At 41.7% G+C, this 24,682-nt stretch overlaps 1 protein-coding gene and 1 pseudogene across 1 annotated transcript; one reads left to right on the forward strand and one right to left on the reverse strand.

Annotated features, from left to right (window-relative positions):
* Positions 1-988: 988 nt before the first annotated feature.
* On the reverse strand, positions 989-24,112 carry Hacd1 (3-hydroxyacyl-CoA dehydratase 1). Its single transcript, XM_052726829.1, is given in 8 exon segments — positions 989-1,163; positions 3,778-3,956; positions 8,698-8,819; positions 12,973-13,061; positions 13,138-13,156; positions 13,339-13,456; positions 23,849-24,034; positions 24,036-24,112. Coding segments are annotated over 8 exon segments (858 nt in total). The 5' UTR covers positions 24,098-24,112; the 3' UTR covers positions 989-1,080.
* On the forward strand, positions 13,463-23,386 carry LOC128102910 (small nuclear ribonucleoprotein Sm D2-like; annotated as a pseudogene).
* Positions 24,113-24,682: the final 570 nt, after the last annotated feature.

Here is a 24,682-nt window from a genome sequence, read left to right on the forward strand (position 1 = left end):
AATGAAAGCAGAAATGAAGCATGCTCTGTACGTCTTTCTATTAAACATGGGGGTCAGGGGCTTTATCATGAGACTTTTGCTCCTCAGTGTAATTCAGAATAAAATGAATGTTTCAGATGACAGCTAGAAATCCTTAGTTATAAAGTACCACACAGGATTATCACACCATGGTTTTATATGGTAATTCTATGGGTCAGAGCAGCTTTCTCAACCAAAAATTGGAAACAATATGATCAGACATGTCCATTAAACAGTAGGCAAAGTAAATAGCTGCAGTTTTTCTAATCTCTTAAAGTCCTTATGATTGAGAAAGCTTTCCTTGAGTGACTAATGCAAATAAAAGTTAGTTTGCTCAGTAAATAATGTCAACAATCTAGAAAAGTCTTCACAGACTATTTTCTGGAGCCGAGGATGCCACTAGGTGCATAGAGCACTCACCTGGCATGCACAAGAGCCTCGGCTGTGTCTCCAGCAAGCCCAGTGCTCCCCCAAAGAAAAGAAAATGGTTCCCAACTGTGGCATTTACTGGGATATTTTTATGTTTCTACTTTACATTGAAAGCTTACCATAGAAAATTATGTGCACACTTCTAGATATTGCTATTAATCTTAAATGTTGCCCTACAATTTGAAACAATGGATCAGGGGGTTCTAATACATTATTAATCACTTGTTACAATTTTGTGTTGGCCTTCATTTACAAGTAAAACATAAATGTCACTGGTAAGTATCATGTTAAATAAAACCAATTTCTACCTATTGATTTTAAAAGCCTTGAGCATATGTTGTAAAATATATTAGTAAAGGTCACAAAAAGTTCCTTTTCTCAGGTAATATATCCAGTTGTTTTCTTTATGATTCACCCTCCCCGCTCACCCACCAGTTTCAAATATTTGCCATTGTTGTTGTCAAAAACAGATGCAGCACAATAGGAAGACAAAGACTGGAAAACATGTTTTTCCTTATATTTCAAGAAACAATACGATCCATGGTATTCATGAAGTTCTTTATTCTTGTTATTAAAAGTTGGACTCAAGTAATCCAGTTTTTCTGAAAAAAGCACCTTGTCTGTAGGGATCGTTCAATCATCCTTTTCTACAATCACCTCGCCATGAAGCACCTTTCTTCTTTGACGTAACATATGAAAATAGAGCTGAGGAAACACTTCATTGGAGAAAGAAAACAAAGACAGATGAGCTATTGCTTTAGACTATGCTGGAAACCTGTAAAATGTGAGATTTCAGCACTTTATACAGGACTACTACACACACAACCCACCCCAGGGCTTATGGAGCTCAGGCTAAGGGCAAAAGTGGAGGTCACACGCTATGTAACACCTAAACTGCTGGAGGTCTTTCTGTCCTAGCAAGTTCACATACCGTGCTAAATATATTTTCCATAAAGACCTAGATTACAATGTTTACTTTCAGTAATCAGTAACAATGGACTATATCAGAAGCAAGGACAGCGGGCCTCACACTCTGCTGTTCTCTGTTAACTGTATCTGGCTCTGTGAGTGCCTACACGCACATGCATGGGATGTCCCCAAATATATCCAACCTTCATCCATACCCACTATGAAAGGCCCCATGCTCTCAGGACAACACACATTAGTGACACGGTTAACCCTTGGTTTAGGGAAGAGAGTGGACCTGGGCTGTGGTCCCAGATGTGGTGTCCAGGAAGAGTCATAACAGGGTCCTGATCAGACACTCCCCACAGCGGGACTAAGGGCTTCGGTCATGCACACACACAAATATGTGCATGAATCATACCAGCTGGGTGCATGATTATCTGTGCAGCAAATTTGGAGAAAAGTTTGAGCCAGTTTGAATCGAGACTTTTTTTGTTTATTTGCTTTCTTCAAGACAGGGTTTCCCTGTGTAGCCTAGGCTGTCCTGGAACTTACTCTGGAGACCAAGATGGTCTCAAACTCACAGAGATCTGCCTGCCTCTGCCTCCTGAGTACTGGGATTAAAGGCGTGCGCCACCACACCCCACGGAATCAAGACTTTCAATCACAGCATAAAGGCTGGGGGCTGGACAAATATACACCAGCTATCAGCTCCAAATGTAAAATATCCCAGAATAACCAAGCCAAGGAAACTGACCACAGAAACTTTCAATATCTTCTTCAGGCAACTTTGGGCAAAAATATTTATTTATTTATTTATTTATTTATTTATTTATTTATTTATCTATTTTTTTTTTCAAAAAAAAATTAATTTAGGTCAAATACTACAAGAATATGGAATGGGTTTGATTTTTATTTATGAACTTCCCAGCTTAATAAATGCAGTCATAGTATATCTAGTGGTCTAAACACTCAGGTCATGTATATTCAAAGCAAACTGAGCAATTACGATGAATTCTCCTATAAAACCCTGAGAAGTTTAATAGAAGGCACTACATCCTGGGTACTTTTAAAACTGTTCACTGAAATTCTCCCATCTGGAATACCCTCATTGGTGAGTGAGAAACACACATCCTCAGTACTAAAATAAATACTCCAATGTTACTCTTAATTATCAAAGTAAAATCAGTTGATATCTCTAGCAATATCAGTAAGGATGGGGAAACACAGGCCTCTGACAGACTGATCTTGAGCAAGAGGGACCTCAGTGACCATAGGCACAATGAGCTAGGAAGTTACTACCACCAGAGGTCAGACTTACGTCTCCCAGGACACCTGAAAAGCAGGCGTTCAGAAGTTATAGGTTTGAAGCTTCAAATCACTTTCTCTTAAGATCTTGGTTTCTATGGCATAACTGCAGAGGTCACAAGAGAGGTGACCCCAAGCCTACGTGACTGCTGACTCTGCTTGCGGCACACTGTCCCCACCTAGACTCCTATAAAGCAAGGGGTGTGACAGTGACTGTCCCTCTTCCTGAGCTCACCAACACTGGCTAGATGGTAAATCAGGTAGATGGAAAAGACAAGGAGAAGGCATCCTCTGAACTCTTAGTCTATTTTGGTTTCAGAAAAGCTCTGAAGTTGGAGCTCTCATGGATTGGCCAAATCTCATGCATATCTCCATGAACTAAAAGGCCTTACAGCCTGTCCTTATAGCGTTCAGACTGTAAATTTCTCACTTCTCCTACTTCCCACTGGCATCCACCTCTGCTTTTATTGAGAGGATGAATGAATCTTGCATTCCTCTTTTATTTGCTGCTGGTGACTAAAAATAAAAATTGACTTAAAAATGTATCACTATTAGTACCTAAAAGAAGACAATGCAGTCTCATCCACCCATTGAAGCTGTTGAAAAATGGTGAGAAATTAGTGGAGAGGCTGAAATATTCAAAACAGTTTTTAAAATGCAACTTTATTCCTACCAAGGACATGAAACAACACAAACAAAACCAAAAAAGCACTTGTCATAAATCTCCAGGTATGCCAAATGGAGAGAAGTGATCTCAAGTTTTCTTGATAGAATGCTTACGATTCATACGCAGAAATCAAAACGCTTGTCAACAGTTCTATTGATGCATGTGTTTGGAATGATTTCATTTTTCTGTTAACTATACCAGGCATATTTAAATGCTTCTGAGAAAGCAATCATTTGAATATTAATTGACTTACCTTTTCACATAATCATTAAAAAGAAAAGAAAAGAAAATCTGACTCACTCCCCTTGAGTTATTCTAAAGACAGACATGTAAATACATTTATGAGCAATTATTCCCATTTTCCCTTGCTTTTTAAATCAGTTTAGCATGGTATTCTAAACACTTGCATATCATACGTTAAATCAAAGTACTAATGAGCCTATACTTACACGGTATATATGAGGCCATGGTTATGAGCAGAAAATAGTAGTAGTCAAAAGAGACATTGTATTTGTTAGGAAGCCTTACTGAAAACATTCCTGACTTCTTCACATAAGGCAAGGCAGCATATATTGTAAGAAGTTCCCCAGCAACTCCAACAGGATATAAGATGATAAAAAAATTATATCTGGAGAAAGAAAAGACAGATGATTGTTTTTCTAGACCAGTTCTTGTATTTTACAGCACATCTCTTCCACTACTATTGTATTTAAACTTAGAAATCTCTCTGCATGCATTTACAGTATCTCACACAGGCTGATTTAGTCATAGGCTTGTTAACTATCACCCTTTTTCTAATAGTAAATTCCCATTCCAAACGACAACATAAGAATAAAATAAGAAATCAGTTTACTCTATATCGTATTAAAATATTTTTATGGTTTATTTTAAAGTACATGTGCATATTTTGTTTGTTTGTTTTGAGACATGGGAGTGTTGTGTTGGCCAGGTTGGTCTCGAACTCCCCCTGTCCTCAAGTGACCCTCCTGCTTCAACCTCCAAGTAATTGACATTACAGATGGGGCCACCATATCTAACTACACAGCTCTTTTTGTTTCAGTTAAGTGTTTAAAAAAATGCTTCTTTGGGGTATATAGCCATAACTGCTCCTATTTTCCCTATTGATGTTCAATGTTGAGCCTGAAAGTGAATGCTAAGCCTAAAAAGGACCCGTTAGGACCTAGTTTGATAGTTTAAGTGACAAAAGCAGATATTTTAGGTTATTTGGAAAACTGTGATTACTGGTTAAACATAGTTACCACTGAAGGAAACTGACAACATGACTTTAATCACTAGGAATTAGTACAACCACCTTCACAACAAGCAAATTTTTTACAAAAAAATCATCTGTATTTTCTTTACTCTCCCAGTTGGCATGAAAATCCATCTATAAAGAAGAGTCATAGAAATCAGATGATTGAATGCTTGCCAAGCATGCATGAGGCTCTGAGTTTGATCCCCAGCATTGCATAAATCAGACATGATAAAGGACACTTTGGAAAGAGAGACAGGAGGAGCAGAAGTTCAGAGTCAGCTTCCACTACACACTGAGTTCAAGGCTAGCTTAGGCTGCACAACACCCTGGGGGGGGGGGGTGTCAGGAGGGGTGTGAGGGTGTGTTGGGAAACAGACAGAGAGACAGAGAAAGAGAAGGAGATAAAGATGATAGATAGATAGATAGATAGATAGATAGATAGATAGATAGATAGATGATAGTGGATAAATAGATGGTAGATAGATAGATAGATAGATAGATAGATAGATAGATAGATAGATAGATAGATAGATAGATAGATAGATGATAGTGGATAAATAGATGTAGATGGATAGATAGATAGATAGATAGATAGATAGATAGATGCATAGATGCATAGATAGATAATAGATGATAGGTAGATAGATAGATGCATGATAGAAGATAGATAGATAGATAGATAGATAGATAGATAGATAGAGATAGACAGAGAGATAAACATATAGATGCATGCATAGATAGATAATAGATAGATTCATGTATAAATAGTAGATAGATAGACAGATCACCTGATTCCTGTGTACTACAGACATATGAAGAGATGTGGGTAGAACTACAGACTAAAGAAGGGAAAATTGCCCTTTGCTGTTCCTAATTATTCTGCCCTTACGAGAGATGCCCCCATGCTCGTCTCAGTCCTATATAATTTTTGTTTATTATTTAAATCAATATTTTCCCACTTCATCTTTTAAAATCCAAAAACCAAACATTTGTAATCCCTTTTAAAACAAAGTATCTAATCTAATTTATTTTCTTAACCTCATGAAGCTCTCCAGTGATTTTTTTTTAATAGTATTTTTCACTCCCAGGCTGGTAAGATGGTTCAGTGGGTAAAGGTACTTGTTGCAAAGCCTGATATGATGACCTGAGTTCAATCCCCAGGAACCACATAGTGGAAGGAGAAAGCTAACTCATTGCAAGTTGTCCTGTGACCTTCACAGGAGCATCTGGAATGTTCAAGCACACACACAAGCACACACACACACACACACACACACACCAATCAACAAAATGTAATTACTTTTTTTAATAAATTATCACTCTTTTTTGTTTGGTTGGTTTTGTTTTGTTTTTTTGGTTTTTAAGACAGGGTTTCTCTGTGTGTCCCTGGCTGTCCTGAAACTCTGCTCTGTAGACCAAGCTGACCTCAAATTCAGAGATCTGCCTGCCTCTGCCTCCCAAATGCTGGGATTAAAGGTGTGCATCACTACTGCCTGGTCATCACTCATATTAAATAAATAAAATTTAAAAAATAGTTGAAACCCTTAAGGTCAATGAATATTCATGGTATGGGAATAAATTGTGGAATTTATTTTACCTTCCTTGCACTAACTATGGGAAGACTTGCTACACCAAAGATTCCCAATTGTTACCTAAAATTTCTTAGAGGAAATGTACTTCTGAAATTAAAATGGAAATCAGCATGAAATCATAACGCAACATAAAATTATCCAGGAACACTTTCAACTCATATAGAATCAAGGTAGTCAATCATGATAGTAGGTCAAACTACAAATAGGAAGCTATTTCTAAAGTGAAGTTTTATTTGAGAATAATAGCTTCCACATTTGAACTTAAATAAGAATATTATTTTAGGTTGTTTAATGAATGTGTAAAATATATTTAGATAGTTGTAATTTTCAAGAGTGTTTAGACATGAAACATAATTATTGATGATTATGACCGGGCATGGGGGCACACACTATTAATCCCAGCAATTCAGGAGACAAAGGCAGGCAAATTTCTGTAAATTCAAGGCTAGCCTGGTCTACATAGTAAATTCTAAGCCAGCCAGGGTGACACAGTGACACTGTCTTAAAAAAAATCATTGATGATTATAACTAAATTTTATATACATAAATTTATATTATATAATAATATATAATTATATATATATATATATATGGGACTATTGGTATACACTGCCATGCTCAGCTACTAAACCCTTAGTACTAATGAAATGATGGATGATTCCAACACAAGTTGAAACATGAAATAGCAGAGTTCTGTACTTTTCTAGAAATTTATAACATGCAAATGCATCCCTAACAAGAGACTCAAGACACTAAATGCTAATAGGCCTGACCTATGCAAACCTTCTTCAACCAAACTTTGTAAGTACAGTTCATGAACAGAGACAATGTGCTGAGTTAGTACATTTAGAAGAACCAGAGGTTCTGAAGACTATCATGGAAAGTGATACTGACATGCATTCTAAGATTAGGCCAACTGCATGCAAAGCTCCAAACCCCTTCAAAGGTCTAAGCCTTAAATGTGAATATATCTTCATGTAGAACAAGAATAAAATGAACCTAACACATAACAGTACAACCTTCTTAAGACAAACGATGAATAAAGATAGAATTTTAGAGCATTTTATTGTATGTAAAATGTGAAGCCACAAATGTCTCCACAAAAGGAGCCAGAAGAATATTTTAAAAGTCTAAGTGTCTCAAAAATACAATCAACAGTGACACCCCTGTGTAATGGGATTATGAATAATTTTTAAAGTCGTATTTCCTTCTTTTGTATTTACTTCTATATTCTATTAATGCATTATAGGAATTATCCCTGAAGGTATAGTCTTTATTTATATATTCTAATTTATTGTCATTAAACATGGATAACACAGGGGTTTTATTTATTTTTTATGTGCATTGGTGTTTTGCCTGCATGTTGTGTCTGTGTAAGGGTTGTCAGATCTTGGAGTTACAACAGGTGTCAGTTGCCATGTGGGTGCTGGGAATTGAACCCAGGTCCTCTGGAAGAGGAGTCAATGCTCTTAACCACTGAGCCATCTCTTCAGCCCTAATACATGAATTTTAAAAAGGAATTCTCTGAGAGAATGTTAGGCTTTTAATATATGGAGATCTAGAGCAAGGATGAGGGCAGCTAGCTATTGCGAATGTATTAACACAAACGTCAGAGCTTGTTTTGTCATTAAGACAGGTAGTGCTGGCAGGCTTGGGGCTCATTAGCTGGACCAGGATGGCTTTGAACTCACAGAAACCCACCTGCCTCCATTTCCCAAGTGCTAGGATGAAAGGCATGTGCCACCACCTGGGCTTAAATATCAGCTTTTTAAAAATAGAAATAAGAGATATGTATGATATTGTCTCCAACATCTTGTGGCATTATTTATAATATCAGAATGTTGGGAAGGATCTGAAGCCTATCAGTAGAGATGTTCCACTGTTCAGTCACCGTGGACCACTGTGTGGCAGTACCCGAGTACTAGAGATGAAATGCTAGACTGACACTCACTCATGCTGATTTGAAAATGCACAAATGAAGGGCTGCTCCAGCAGTTAAGAGTGCTTCCTGCTCTTGAAGAGGACCAAAGTTTGGTTTCCAGCACCCACATCAGGGGACTCTCAAATAACTGTAACTACAGCTCCAGGGGAATCTGGTGCCTCTGGCCTCTAAGGGCACCTACACTCACACACAGATACACATGTATGTATATAATTAAAAATAATTAAAAAAATCAATCTTCACATAATAATACCTTACAGCAATCAGAGTAAACTTTAATACAGTTCCCAAAATGGATATGACACTTTCCAAAACAATAAAATAAATGACCAACTGAGATTACCTAAGGATATGATTTGTTGGTGGGTGTTTTTACATAAAATCTATTTGGTATTATTATTTGCCTATGATCATTCAAATTCAGCTTTTAGAACACAAGTTAGAACACTGCTAGTGACTCAAACGGCCGCATTCTGGCATCATGGATCTGTGACACAAACGGTAATTCTCCAGTGTTAGCTCAGCACACGAAGTCAGCATGCACAGGGCAGTGAGGAACTGAAAGGCAAGACATTGCCACCTGGCCCATTTAATGAAGTGCGGCAAGTGGTCGAGAAGACTGAATGTGTAGAAGGAATAGCGAGTGATCTCGGTCACAGTCCAGGAGACCAGAAAAAGCACCACGCTCTCTTCATTCTGGATCTGCAGATCAGAGAAAGCCACAGCGCTGTTGAACCTTGGGCTTTCTGTTCAGTGAGATAAGCATTTTCTTTCTATTATTTGTTGCCTTTTATTATAATGGAATGCAGGAAACAATGCAGTCACTCATTCTGTAATTGGTTATAAATGTAAACCTTAACTGTGTCCTGTAGTTGGAGTGGCTGACTACTTACTGATATTTTCCCCCTTCGTTCCTCAGCACAGCCAGTAAGTGTAACATCCCAGGACATCATTGCCTTGAAAGCTGAATGGGAACAATCGACCCTTCCAACTTCCTATTAGTCATTAAATCATACAAACTCTACTGTGATACCGTGGCGGTTTGAAGGAGAATGGCCCCCATAGGCTCATATATTTAAAGACTGGACCTCGGCTGGTGGAAACGTTTAGGAAGGAGTACAAGGTATGCCCTTGTTAGAGTAGGTGTGGCCTTGTTATAAGAGGTGTGTCATAAGGTGTGTTATAAGAGGTGGGGTGTGGGCTTTGGAGTTTCAAAAGCCCATGTCAGGCCTAATGTCTCTGTCTCTGTCTCCATCTCTGTCTCCCCCTCTCTCTCTGCCTGCTGCCTACAAATCAGGATGTAAAGCTCCCAGCTACTGCTCCGGCACCATGCCTGTCTGCCTCCTGCCATGATGATAATGGACTAACCCTCTGAAACTGTGGGCAAGCCCCCGATTAAATGTTCTCTTTTATAAGAGCTGCTTTGGTCATGCTGTCTCTTGACAGCAATGACACAGTGACTACAACACACACCAGTTCTCTAATCTGGCCATTCATCTTCATCCCTAATATTCTTATTTCAATTCGGGCCTTATAATGTCTCAGCTGGACCATTACAACCATCTCCTAAGTGGCTTTTCCTTCCTTTATTCTCCTCTCAGATGAAAGTTTTCTTAAAAATAAAACAAAGCAAATAGTAATGTTGCAGAATATTGTTTTAAAATGTGTTACATTTGTTTATTCTGTGGAACATTTGTTTAATGATGCAAAGATGTGTTGCATTCTTTTGTGTTGCATTTGTTTAACTCTGTGAAGCTGTGTTACTTTGCCTGTCTTTTTGAAACACCTGATGTTCTAATAAAGAGTTGAATGGCCAGTAGCAACGCAGAAGAAAAGATAGGTGGGGCTGGCAGGCAGAGAGAATAAATAGGAGGAGAAATCTGGGAAGAGAGACTGAGAAGTAAGAAAAGGAGGCGAGGAGGACTCAAGGGGCCAGGCACCCAGCTACACAACCAGCAATGGAGTAAGAAAGAAAGAAAGGTATACAGAAATAGAGAAAGATAAAAGCCCAGAGGCAAAAATTAGACAGGATAATTTAAGAAAAGCTGGCAAGAAATAAGCCAAGCTAAGGTGGGCATTTCTAAGTAATAATAAATCTTCATGTGTATCTATTTGGGAGATGGGTGGCAGGGCCCCAGGAGAGTAAAGAGTAAAAAAACAACTACATAATAATGGTAATAATTAAATAAGTCATATGATGTGAAACTTCACATTGATCTCTCATTGCTTAACAGGCTAAAAAAGTAAATTCTAACACCAGAACACTACATAAAGGTCCTTACAACCTGATCTGCAGTTACTTAGCCCTCTCACTTTCTCACTGTGATGCTGATGCTACATATTTCATATTATTTCCACACTGTGCCTTGGAATGTCTCTGTCTTTACACAATTAGAACTATTGTTTCCTATACAGAACCCTTTCTGATCTCTTAAGACCCAGCTGGAAGATCACAGTCCCTGCAAATTTTCCTGTTAAGGTTTAAATTTGAAATGTCCCCCACAGGCTCATGTGTTGAACATACCCGGTGTTGACACTACTTGGAGAAGCAATGGAAACGTAGCCGGTGGAACCTAGCTGTAGAACACAGGTCTCTGGGGCTAGATCTCTTAAAGTGACACCTGATCCCTGGTCCCTTATTCTCTCTGCCTCCTGCCTACTATGAGCTGAGTAACTTGTACCATGATCCTGCTGCCAGGCTGCTCTCCCTCCTCATGGCCCATAATCAATGGAGCCCAGGACTACGTGCTGAAACCTCTAAAACCATGACCTAAAATGAATCTCTTCACTGTTAAGTTGCTCATGTCAAACATAACTGTCACAGTGATTCAGGCCAACACACGTCCCAAACCTCTCTCATGCCTGCTCAGCTACTGGATCACCTTCCCATTCTGACATTACTTTTTAGATTTAACACTGATCAATCTGAACTGAAATTTTCCCCACTCTTTCACATCAGTCAGTGCTCAGCTTACATATACCTTGTCTATGGAAGCCTTCAATCACTTCCTAGAAGAGACTAAACTCTAGGTATATAATGTAATGCATACTGTGCTCTGTTCTCAAAACACTTAAACCAAATGCCATGGAGTCAGCATTTGTATAACTCCTTATTTAGCTTTTATCCATCACAGGCTCCAGAGAGTAAGAACCATGTTGGCATCATTGACAGCCACATCCTCAGCACAGCGTCAGGCACAGAGTGTCTGCATAGCTGGTACCTCCTGTATGACCAATGTGTCCCAACATCCAGCACAGTGACAGCGGTAGTTGTCTTATTCATTTTTGGAAATCCTGATGTATAGAATTTGTTCAATAAATGTTGGTTCAAGTAATTAAGGAGTGGTTGATAAATGTCAATGGGAAGCTACTGTTGGATAAAAATCAAATAGTAAAATCAAGGGATAGATCCTCTGGGGTGTGAAAGGACCTGGAGAGTCTTTTCCTCTTTAGTAACTCCCCGTTTCTAACTTCTCTTTAATAAGTCCCTTCTAGGTAGTATTGGCTACCCGACTCTGTCTTTCTTTTCCCTCCTTCCTCCGTTTCTCTGAAGTTCTGGCTCAATTATTATATTCATCCACTGCCTGGAATCATCTTCCTGCTGTTCTGTCAGTGTGGGAGTCCTGTTTTTAAACTAGTAAGCAACTTTAGTGAAACCTTGGGCTGTGTGTGAGGTGTGCACTCGGCACTCTGTGCTGCAGCCCTGGTTAGGGACAGGTGGCCCAAGTCAGTTGAATGAAAGATCCCAGTCGTGAGGGCCAAAGTGCAGAGAAGTGAGAGGACACAAGGTCAGCGATCTGTCCCCACACAGACAGGAGGCCAGTGAGGCTCAGAGGAAACGGAGAGGAGGTTCGGTGTCAGTCCCAGAGCACAGAGGAGACAAGAAGGGGATCTGCAGGATGGAAAGAGGGCCAGAGATCTGTCCTCAAGTGGACAGGAGATACAGAGGCTGTTAAAAAGGTCAGAAGGGTTGAGCTGAGAAATGTTTCTGACATGGGTTTAAAAGGCCCAACATCCTCAGAGAGACTTGCATAGTGTTTGTTTTGTCTACATGGTTGAAAGCACTAATTAGATTCAGTAGTTAGGTCTGTCTCCTGTCAAGCCTCCATAAATAATGTGTCTTTTTTTTTTTCCTCCAAGTTCCTCAACTTTAACTTTCAAATTTTATTTTAATTGGCAAATTAAACTGCACATATTTATGGTACATAACATGCTGTTCTGAAATATGTATGCATTACAGAATGGCAAAATGAAGCTCATTAACTTGCACTTTACCTTGGCATATTTCTTATTTATTTGGGTAAACACTTAAAATCTACTCTCAACAATTCTCAAGTAGGCATTGTTGTCATCTGTAGTCACCACGTACAATAGCTCACTTCAACTTACTCTTCCTGTCTGAGATTTTGTATCTTTGGATTTAAAAATTACAACTTTTAATTCAGGTCTTTTGTTTGTTCAGGTGTATGGAACTACATTGACTTTTGCCTATTCCTATAACGCCTTGTGCTAAACAAGGAAAAGCAAATGAGTGATTTACAATGACAATTCCAAAGATTTAAAAAAAAAAAAAAAAGACTTGGTTAAGAAGAACCGTCATAGAAGAGAAAAAACAATCTGGTTGGATGGAGATAAGGATTCACCTGACCATCCAGAAAACACAGGAGGAAGAGACAGAGCAGAAGCTGACAAACCGCCCATCTTTCTCAGTGGAGAATGATATTTAAGGCCCTCCTCTTTTTTGCCCAATCATTCTTCCCCGCCCCACCAAAACATGGCAGTATTCATACTTTAGGTCTCTAAGAATGAAAAGCTCCCCTGCGACTCAAGGAGACAACATGTCTGCATCACTTACGGGTTTTATACTGTGAGTGATGAGCCATACCATGAAGATTCTTGAACTCACTTGGACCCCTGTCACAAGCACAGAAGTGGGTACAATTCCTGGAAGAGAAATCAAGTTAGTGACTGCCTCAAAGGCAGCTTAAAACAATAACATAAAATTAAGGCAAAAACTCACCAATCAGACAGTGGACTACCTGTAGGGAAATTGAGAAATCAGAAGTCAATAATAGGAATATCAAATACCCACCAGCAGGAGTAGTCCACAAGTCCACAGGTGTTACATAATTAGCAAATTAGGATTCACATTGTTCAACTGAAGTGTTTGCAAACAGACACCATAGCAGACTAACAACATATTTTAAAAAAAAAAACTTACCTCAAGCAAAGCAAATGTTTGGAAAAATTTAAGTGTCTTCTGAATGCTTTTATATAAACCTCTGTGTGTTCCTTTTTCCATATAAAATCGTACCATAGCAATAGCTAGAACCAACCACCTAGAGAAAATAAAAGCATTTTACAAAGTTCTATCAAAACTAATATTACTGATAATGTGTATGCTATTATAGCAGCATTATTTTCTATTAGCAATAGCTAAAAGATGAAAGCAACCAGGGTATCGATCACTGACTGAACAGATACTTTATGTGGTCTATCAATATTTTGCTTATCTTTCAAAGTCATTCTTCTATAACACTAAGTCAATCTACAATGACATCTAAATTCAAGTCCACCCTTTTTTTTCACTCATTTTGATTCCTGAAATATAACAGTATTAATATTTTAGATTCCTATCCATGAGAAGCTTTCCTTTAGGCCCAGACTATTATCTGGTCTTTAAAAAGAAGGGACTTCAATACATGCTATGCCATAGATGGACCCTGAAGATATTGTACCGAGGGAAATAGATCAATTACAAAAGGGCAAATACTGTACTTCATTTACACAAGGCACCAGTTATCAGTCATAGGCATGGAAAGAGTGGTGGTTGCCGGGAGCTGGGAGAAAAGGGTGAATGGGAGTTAGTGTTTAATGGGCACAGAGTTTTGTTTTGTGGGATGAAGTTAGGGATATGAATGGTGATGACAGCCACACAAACTGTGAATGTCCTTAATGCCACAGGACTATATACGTTACAAAGGTTAAGATGGTCCATATCATGTGTGTTTACCCCAGTTTTAAAAACTCACTAAACCTCTTGAAAAGAAATGCCAAAAACCGTACAATATTATTTGTGTTTTATCATTCTTAGTTCATTATGTTAAAAAAAAAAAAGCAGCCTCCAGGGGAAAGATAACAAATGGCATTCTATAGAATTCACAAGGTGCCAACTACTAACAAAACAATGGCGAGGATATTTTTGTTTTCAGCAACTAAACTGACAGACTAATGAAAATAGCTGCAGTACTAGAAATGACATTATCAAAGCATTTCATAAATGTAGGATGCTGTGGTCCCAGTTTCTTCCTATTTCGGTGATAAAACGTTTGGATCAAAAGCAACTTGGGGAAGAAAGGGTTTGATTCAACTTATACTCCCAGGTCACGGTACATCATGGAGGGAAATCTGGGCAGGAACTGAACCAAAAACCATGGAGGAATGGCTTACTGGCTTGCTTCCTTGGTTATGCTCAGCTATATATTTTTTTTCTTCATAGAGCCCAGACCCACTTGCCTAAGGATAGTACGACCCACAGTGGGCTAGGCCCTCCCACTTCAATCATCAAGCAAGACAATGCCCCACAGACATGCCAATCTGATCTAGGCAACTCTTCAGTAGACTTTCTCTCTGCCCAGGTGGCAAGTTGACAATAAGTAAACCAACCAACACAAGTCTCAGAATAAATACCTGTCAAAAGCTGTTTTCATATAAAAATACAGTACATAATTTACATAGGCGCACATAGAAATCTTTAATCAGAATCATTTATTAATTTCCACTGAACAAAACAATGGCTATGATATAGAAGAGATACATACAGACCAGGTATGAGCCTGCTTTCAAGGAACTACTGTTGCTGGAAACAGGATCTTACTATGTAGGTCTGGCTGGCCTAGAATGCACGGTGTAGACTAAGCTGGCCTCAAACTCACAGAGATATGCCTACCTCTGTCTTCCACATGCAAGGATTAAGGATACATGCCACCACACCCAGCCAAAAGTCGATGTTTTTAAAAGAGACAAGAACATATATTGACCCCTGTCAGCTTAAAGATGTATGTTAAATATGCACTCTCCTCTATGAACTAACACTTAAAAACTCCACTTGTGGACAACAGCTTTCTAGAACACACCATCTCACTCTTCCTGCAGTTTTTGGTGAGAACTAACTTCTTCCTGGTTTCCCTCTCCACTCCTAAAGTATGCTGAAGTTTAAGAAAGTTGCCTTACCAGTAGCTTTTAAAAGCCTGGAACACTCCATCCACGGACATGGGTAGCTATCCTAGGCTTTAAGATAGGGAGGTATCAAAGTATACAGTCAACCAGATTTCTGCACTGTATGATTATCATAGCTTAATATGGTTTTTTTTTTATTTACTTAAATGGGTTAAATGGGTTCCTGCAGAGACGAATACAGACCTGACAGAACCAAAGGACAGAACATGCTGGACCACTCTCCCCCTCCCCTTGCTCAGCATAGGACGCACTGAACAAAATGACATAAAGCCAAGCAAATGTCTAAAACCATCAGACTTTTGAGATGCAGAAATATTAACGATTACAGCAAAGAGAGTGAGTGGATCTTCAGATCTATGTTTCAGACGTGGCCACACAACCAATGTTTAGTCCTTGCAGGAAGCTTCTGGAGGATTATTCTCTTTTCCTGCTGAGGAAGCAGACACAGAGGTACTCACAGCCGAGCCAGCTGAGACCTAAAGCTCGCACTAAGCCCAGCCTGCTCCTAAGCCACTGCGATGTCACAGATCGGGTTCAGTCACTATGATCACAGAATTATCTATGTTTATCTCATTGTAAAAGTCATAGGAAGAGACTATGCTCAAGTATTTTGATAGTATTATTTCAAAAAGTTTGCAGGCCACTCTCAGAGTGAAGACATTAATTTACTAAGCCTACCGCTGAGGACATACCTCAGTGGTCGATTAGATTGCCTACCTCATATGTATGCAACCCTAAACTCGATCCTTGGCACTTAAAAAAAAAGAGAGAGAGATACTGAACTTGGAATAAGATAATGGGCAAGACTGGAATGGATCCTCCGAAGTCCCCAAACCTCTGTCCTACCACATCACGGTTTTATTTGACTCAGCTCATGATCCTGCTTTTTATAAGGGCTATTTCTGGAATCAGCACTGAGTTAAGCCTAAAGCGCTGGTTTGACTGTGTTTCCGTGTTTTAGGTACCTTCCCAGCCCAAACTGTAAATTCACCTCAGTTCTATGTCCCCATGGTTCTAATAAAACCAAAAGTTAGTGAAGACATATTCATCCACACTTCCACACACCTGTCCTTTAGAGGTAGAGACAATTTAGATACCTATAAAATTTGAGAGACAGTTACTAAGTTTAAAAAGTCATCAAAGCATTAAGTGTGCATTTTAAACAGCACTTAGGTGGTATTTCAAGTTTGATTCTGTCCCATAGGTGGCAGCATTGTACCACCTACAGGCTACACAGTACAAAACAAACGATCGCACTGGGGTTGGAAAGGACCACCGCCGGCATTAATTCCTACTCCATCTGGTTTTCAGTAAACAAGGCCAAGAACTTCTATAAATTAATCAGAGCTCATTTCCCAAGCATGCCTTCCCAAAGACTATCCAAAGTTTCTCTAAAGGCCCTACATTTAGCCAACTTTGGGTGTCAGTTTAGCAATTAAAGAAAAGAAAAAAAATCAATAAGCAACTGGAATTTCTCTCACTAGAAATTAGTTTGGGGGTGATCTGTTTCTGTTTTGTTTTTAAATGTGCCAGGGATATTGATTCCATGAACTCAAACAGATCCAATCAGTCCTTGACAAACCAGATGGAATGGTGTACACCTGTAATGCTAGCATTCCAGAGACAGAGGGAAGAGGATAGCCTCAAGTTCGAGGCCAGCCTGGGCTACATAGCAAGTTCCAGGCTAGCCAGGGCTACATAGTGAGGTTGTCTCAAACAAACAAACAAAACCATCAGATTCTCTTTGGGCAAAAACAAACAAACAAAAACTGTTTCAACGAATTTTTTGCTTGTTTGATTTCACTCATTCATTAATTCATCTCTCAACAAGTATTATTAAGACAGGTAGGTGCTAAGCTAAGTGCTGGGAACTAAAGATAAGCAGGACATGATTTCTTTTGACCTGGGCACTAAATTAGCAAGTAAAGATAAAAGACGGTGCTGTAACAAGAAACATAGGCCAGAACCTACAAAATGAAAGAGCCTTTTTATGTCAATCTGCCTACAATGTCCTTAAAAAAAGCTTATCTCTTTTTTCTAGCTATCTTCTAGCATTTCCTTTTCTTCTAGATTTCTTAGACACGACACCTGTTCTTTGAAACACTTGGTTATTTACATTCATATCTCCTTTGGAAAACTTCCCTTAAAAGTTTTCATGTGAATATGGCGGAGGCGGGAGTGATCTGTGAGCGAAACCTCCACCATGAGTCTCCTCAATAAACCCAAGAGTGAGAGGACCCCAGAGGAGCTGCAGAAGCGGGAGGAGGAGCAATTCAACACAGGTCCCCTCCCGGTTCTCACGAAGTCAGTCAAGAACAACACACAAGGGCTCATATAACTGTCGCAACAACAAGAAGCTCCTGGGTTGGGTGAAGGCCTTTGACAGGCACTGCAACGTGGTGCTGAAGAACATGAAGGAGATGTGGACAGAGGTCCCCAAGAGTGGCAAGAGTAAGAAGAAGTCCAAGCCTGTCAACAAGGACCACTACATCTCCAAGATGTTCCTGCGCGGGGATTTGGTCATTGTGGTGCTGCGGAACCCGCTCATCGCCAGCAAGTAGAGTAGAAGCCTCTTCCCTCTATGAGAGCCTGCTCCCTGCCCTGCTGAGCCCTGCCCAATGGGATGAAAGTTAAAAAAAAAAAATCATGTAAGCAACTTAAACTTACACAAAGTTACAGAGAATGATAAAATGATGTCACCAAGTGCCTACTGACTAGCCTCAAGGATGACCATGCTGTGGTCAATCTTGTTCCATCCAAGCCTCTACTCCTTATTCTACCCTGATTAATTTGAATTAGATGCACAATACTCTCTAATGTGGCCCACAATGTTTTCTTGCATGTCTCTGAAATCATTTTCTTTAAAAGCAAAACTAGAATCCCAGTACCCAACCTAAAAATAATAGCTTCTGGCTGTCACAAAACATAGAGGGGCTAGCAAGATGGCTAAAAAGGTACCCACCACTAAACCTGGTGACCTGAATTTGATCCCTGTGGTGGAAGAAGAGAACTGACTCCTGAACTTTGTCCACTGACCACATGAGCATAGCAAGCTTGCACACACACACACACACACACACACACACACACACACACACACACACAAACACAGCATTAAATGCTATTTTAATTAAAAAGAAAACACTGAGCTAAGGTATACATTTCCTTAATTGTCTCTCTCTCTTTTTTTTTTTTGGTTTTTCGAGACAGGGTTTCTCTGTGTAGCTTTGCGCCTTTCCTGGAACTCACTTGGTAGCCCAGGCTGGCCTCGAACTCACAGAGATCCGCCTGCCTCTGCCTCCCGAGTGCTGGGATTAAAGGCGTGCACCACCAATGCCCGGCTGTCTCATTTCTTTAAATCATGGTTGAAACAGAATTCATATACTCTAATTATCTGGTGTGTCTCTTGTTATTTTTGAATCTACAAGCCTCCTTCTTCCCTCCTCCTTCCCTTCAGCACTCCCTTTCAAGCTGTCTGCTGAACATTGGGTGGCTGGGCCTGCCGAGTGTCCCACTGTCTAGATCTTGCTAATTGGATACCTTACGTCATTTACTATGTTCTGCCTCCTACATTCCTGTGAATTGGCAGTTAGTTCCAGGGGCTCCATCAGACTCTGGCAAGGGTACTTAAGTTGTCTGGCATATTTCTAAAGGAGCAAACAATTTCTAGCTGTTCTTTCTTGGTGATGTTAGTAGCTATCGATCCTCACGGCCTAGATCCCCCATTTCAACCATTGTTGAAAATGACACCCTAATTTGAAACTTCTCCTTTGTACCTCCTTTAAGTTAACAGGCCTGCAGGAGGGATGGCCTCCTCTCACACAGCTGTGCTTTCATATACAATCCATTAACACCTCTTGATTGCATTTCCTAGACTAAATTAATACTTCCTTTTACAGCCAACACATGCTTTCACCAACTGCAACTAAGCACTCTTGTGGATAGAGTTAAAACTGGAAGGTTCATAGATTATGACCACCTGCTGGTTGAGAGCCACTGTTAGAAGATGAAAGACAAGCTGCAACCAGAAGAAGATATTTGCAAATCTCATACCTGGCAAAGGACTATTTAAAGAGTTCTTAAAAGTTAATATTAGGAAACCAAACAACTCATCAAAGGAAAAGAATTGGCAAAAGATGTAAACAGACATTAAACCCAAGAAGACATACAAGCTTGCCAGTGAGTAAGCCATGAAAACATATCCAGTATCACTGGTCATGAAAATGAAAATAAATTCACAACAAGGATATACAATAGACTTACAGGGTGTGGTGGCTAAATTTAGGTGACACAGGCTAGAATCATCTGAGAAATCGGAACCTCAATTGAGAAAATGCTCCCATAAGATCAGGCTGCAGGCAAGCCTATAGGGCATTTTCTTAAGTAGTAATTGATGAGAGAGGGCCCAGCCCATTGTGGGTGGTGCTATCCGTGAGCTGTGGTCCTGGATTCTAAAAGACAGCAGGCTGAGCAAGGCATGAGAAGCAAGCCAGTAAGCAGCACCCCTCAAAATGGCCTCTGCATCAGCTCCTGCCTTCAGATTCCTGCCCTGTTTGAGTCCCTGTCCTGACTTCCTTCACTGATGAACACTGATGTGGAAGTGTAAGCCAAATAAACCCTTTCCTCCCCAACTTGCTTTTGATCATGGTGTTTCATCACAGCAATAGCAACCTTGACTAAGACACTGAGTGTCAAAAAGGAAGATCATTGGCTATATCAATGGTTGGCAATGACATGCAGCAAGTCTCATTTATGACCAATGGTAAGGAAAATGGCATAACCAAATTGGGAAAAGAGCTCAATGGCTTGAGACATCAAACATGTGACTACTCTGTGATAGAGCCACTGCACTTATAGATATTTATGCAAGAAAAATGAAAGCATAAATCCACACAGAGACCTGTACATGAGTGTTCACAGCTTTATTTATAATAGCCTCAAACTGGAAATACCCACCAACAAGTAAATGGATAAACCAATTGTGATATATCCAGCCACTGAATCTACCATCCTTAGCAATCAAATGTTATCTAAAAGATATGGCTATAACTTAACATTTTGGAAAATGAAATTGGATTTACTGTTCTATCAAAGCACATTCAGTATAACAGTGAAAAAAAACTCAAATAGTTTCTCTTGAAATTTCAAATTAACCACTAGGGATTGGAATTAGTATTTTAAAGAGTCCAGTGTCCATCAAACACTTCTGCTAAGAACTTCAGATTCATACCTCTACCCCTTGTCATAATCTATCAAAGGAGCTGTGTTGTTACAGTTTTACAGATGGGAAAACTAAGGGTCAGAGGTCAAATAGCGTATCCAACTTTACTCCCCTACAGAGAAGTAAAACAGAACCTTTAATGAATCATTTAGTGTTTACAAAATGAAAACCACACATCAGCAAGGCACCTGAGGTCTTGCAATGGATAGGCCAAGCCACCTGTCTGTATTTCAGGTCCGTTGTTGTTGTTGAACCTATGTCTCCCAACCTCACATCTTTATCCTCACACATGCTGTATCCTCACCCATGTCTGGTAAGTCCTATTCACCCTTCAAAGACCCATTCAAATGCTTTCATCTCCTTCACAATGGTTTTTCTCAGTCTCCCCCACACACACACCCCGTCCTCAGACACCTGTTACGTATGTACTTATCCTAGTCTATCTTTATTGCAGTGGTCATCTATATATAAATGCTCAGGCTATGCTTCTTCAAGGATGAGCCTAGAATATTTGTCTCATATTCCCCACTTGACCTAAGACAATGCACTAGCACCTATAGGTTCAAAAGTGTTTGTTGAAAAGCAAGGCACAGATGCTCATGACTCTAGTCAAGAACCTATTATGAGTGAGCCATAATATACCATAAAAATCCTTCCATCCAAGGATTCAAGGGCATTCAAAGGTGCCCCCAACTCTGGATTTACCTAAAGCTACTAACTCCACAGAGACAGGGTAGGGGGACTTCAATGTCACTGGGGACTGACTTAATCTGTGATTGTACATTACTTCAGTACAGTCCTGTGTAACAATGAAAAGTATAACTACAAAAATCAGAATGACTGAATTAAATACTAAGTGAAAATCGGAGCTTATACAGTAGATATTCATCACCAATGCTTTACAACATACTCATTGATTCACTCAATAGATATGCATTACTTCTTGGAGACTGCAGTGAAAAATTAGTAAAAATACATGGTATTGCCAAATGGCAGTCAGTGGGATGGAGGAAAACCAAGCAGTCAAGGTGTGCTAGGACGTCCATGAAGATGCCCCAGTAAAGTACCCCTGAGGACAGAGGTCTGAGCATAAACTTCAAAGAAATCAGGCACTCAAACCAGAGTAAGGAAAAAATGGAAGATTATCTATAGGAGGCTTATAGAATTACATGGATTACTCTGCCTTGATGAAAAAAAGACTGGACCCTCTCCGTGCGAGCAGACAGACAGACACCTTTAGGATAACCCTGGCTTGCTGGAAAGAGCAGAACAGGAGCGAAGGGTGAGAATGCAAAGCACAGGTCATTTTAGCTTGTCTCCAGTGAGGCCAGGGGAACCTAGTTCAAACAAGCTGACTCAGTCACCAGAACAAGGATGACACTAACACCCTGAAAGAGTGAACAACCTATGCAAAGACGGAAGGAGCTGTAAAATGCACACTGAAAAATAGGGAGTTGGGGATTTCAAATGCAGGAAAACTGGAAAGATAAACGAGGGAGTATGTTGAGAATGGTCTTCAATGACCATAGCCCTGGGTTCCCTAACAGGATAGGATCACTGTGGCCATTTAAAACTGTTCATTCAAGATTTTAAACTGGGATTGTGAGGTGAGTTTTCACTTTTGAAATGGTAACATGGCCTTAAAAATGGAGACTGGACTGGACAGAGAAGGGACACCAATCAACTGACATAGGGTGGGTATTTCAAAAACATTTACTAACTGGATGAGACTATCTCAGAGGAGAAGTGAGTCTCTCAGCCCCTGCTGCATTTTAAGGCAACAGAGCATGGCGGGCAATGAACTGTCTCCCAGTTGTTTTGAGCCTGTTAGTTTTCTGAACTTTCAAATGTTATGAAATCGAGGCCAGCAAGAAGATGAAGTTGCACAGCTCTGGAGTCAGTCTCAGTGGAAACCCATGCCTGACACTTTCTGGTTGTGATCTCTGGACAGTGACTTAAGGTCTCCCCATGCCTCACTATAAAATATTGTTCTGTACCCCTCACAGGATTGCAGAAGACCAAAAAGGAGGTGACATACCCAAAAGAAACAGCACAGTCCCTGGCACACAGTAACCACCAATAAATACATATTTATGACCTACATTTGCTGCTCAGTATCATAAATATACATGATCAACAGGAACATTTGTTATCTACACTTGACCAAGAGGTCAATTCAATCACACTTTTTTCTATGAAGCTCAGAGACAGTTTAAAATACTAAACGTTTCCTCACATTCATGTAAGTTAAAACTTCGGAGGATATTTAAAAAGTAACTCTTTCTAAAGACAAGATAGCAAAGGGCATTTCCATAATGGTTTGAGTCACCGGTAGACACAAAACTCATTTGACATTTCTTTGAAGACTGATCTTGTAAAAACCCTAACTTCCACGTCACACTAAGCCTGAATTTTTTTAAAAATGGACAGGATTCTGGGAAGGATAAGGCCATAACGATGCTGGACACCTGTCCTGTCCCAATCAGGTTAAGTGTTCCAAGTCCCAAGTAAGCATTTCTAAGTGCCTTGCTTTAAAAGAAACGGTAGGTGAAGACACTGCCCCACGATTGCAGCACCAGGAACCACACGCCCGGGGTCCAGTGTGCACTGCCCGCGGACAACTCCCGGCTGGGGTGAACAGACGCCGGCGTTTCTTCAACAGCAGCGGGAGGCGACAGGGGCGGCCGGGGCCAAAGTCGCCTCCCTCGTGGGTCGGCCCCGCATTCCTGCCCGGGTCTATACTTAACCTCCGGCCCGCGCCCCGCGCCGCCGCGCCACGCCGTGCACCGTATTAGGCAATGCCCAGCGAGCGGCGGCCGGCCGCCCCGCCCCGCCCCGCTCCATTCAACCCTTCTGCACCCCTCCCCCACAGCTCCGCGCGCGCGCCCCCGCCGCGCCGCGACCCCCGGGGGCCCAGCACGCGCGTTCTCGCTCTACGCGCCCCGGACGCGCGCCCAGAGTGCTGGGACCGTCCGCTACCGAGCACCTGCGCTCCCGCTCCATGTGCGCCCGCTGCGCCGCGACCCCCCAACCGCCCAACACGCGCGCTCTGGCTCGCTTAAGCCCCCCGCCGCGCGCCTCCGCCTCGACCCCTTCAGTGTTCCCCCCCCCGCGCGCTCCCGTTCCACCCCCCCCATGCGCGCGTCCTCCCCGCGGCTCGACCCTCCCAGCAGCCCCGGGAGCGCGCGCTGCCCCGCGTCCCCGAGCCCGGAACGCGGAGAGATGGCACAACTGCGCGCGGCGCGTTGGCAGGACCTTCGCGCGCACGTACCCGGCGGTCATGGCGATATTGTAGAAGGTGAGCCAGGCGGTGGCCAGGAAGCCTAGACGTCTCCGCTTGCCCGGGGCTTCCTTCTCGTCGCCGGCCTCGGAGGCACCGTTGGTGCCGTCCTCCTCACTGGACGCCATGGTGACCGCGCACGCTGGCCTGGAGGAGCAGCGCACAGGAGCGGGAGGGGCCGGCTGAGCGAGCCACTGAAGCGCCGCTGTCCGCTGCCGCCGCCTCGGCCCAGCGCTCCATGTGCGACGCGCGGGGGCTCGGCGCCGCCAGCCCGGCCGCCCGCGAGGGGGAGGAGCGCGCCCCCGGCCGCGCGCCCCGCCCCGGCGCCGCCTCTCGGGAGCGCGCACTCGGGGCTCCGGGGTGGGCCAGCCGGGGTCACGGGCTTCGAGGCGGTGCTGCGCAGCGCGCTCCCGCGGAAGAGCTGTCCGCGCTGGCTGCGACCTCTTCCTAGAGAGACGCGGGCGGGCACGCGCGTCCTGGCAGTGGGTGCCCGGCTGGTACGCCTTGTCCAGGCAGAGAGCGCACCTGGGGTGGCAGGGGTTCTGTCCCGGGAGCAGGGAGGGTCTCCCCACCGGAGACTCAGTCTTCCAAGCTTCTGGAGAAGCAGCACCCGCCTCACCTTGTCCCGTATTATTGCTGGGCCGGACGGTTTGTAGGTTCTAGGGAGTCTGTTCTAAAATTGGAAAGGGAAGCTGGGGGAAAGGGCCTAGCAAAACCCCGGATAGGTGTTAGGGTTCATACAGGAAACCCAGACGCGGGGTTAACAAGTTCCCTGTCCTGTTGGAAAGAAATGTCCCACTGCTCTGCACATGTAATCTCTCGTTT

The sequence above is a fragment of the Peromyscus californicus genome, unplaced genomic scaffold (genome assembly GCF_007827085.1).
Source record: "Peromyscus californicus insignis strain IS unplaced genomic scaffold, ASM782708v3 Scaffold_8__1_contigs__length_139910024, whole genome shotgun sequence".
Lineage (NCBI taxonomy): Eukaryota > Metazoa > Chordata > Mammalia > Rodentia > Cricetidae > Peromyscus > Peromyscus californicus.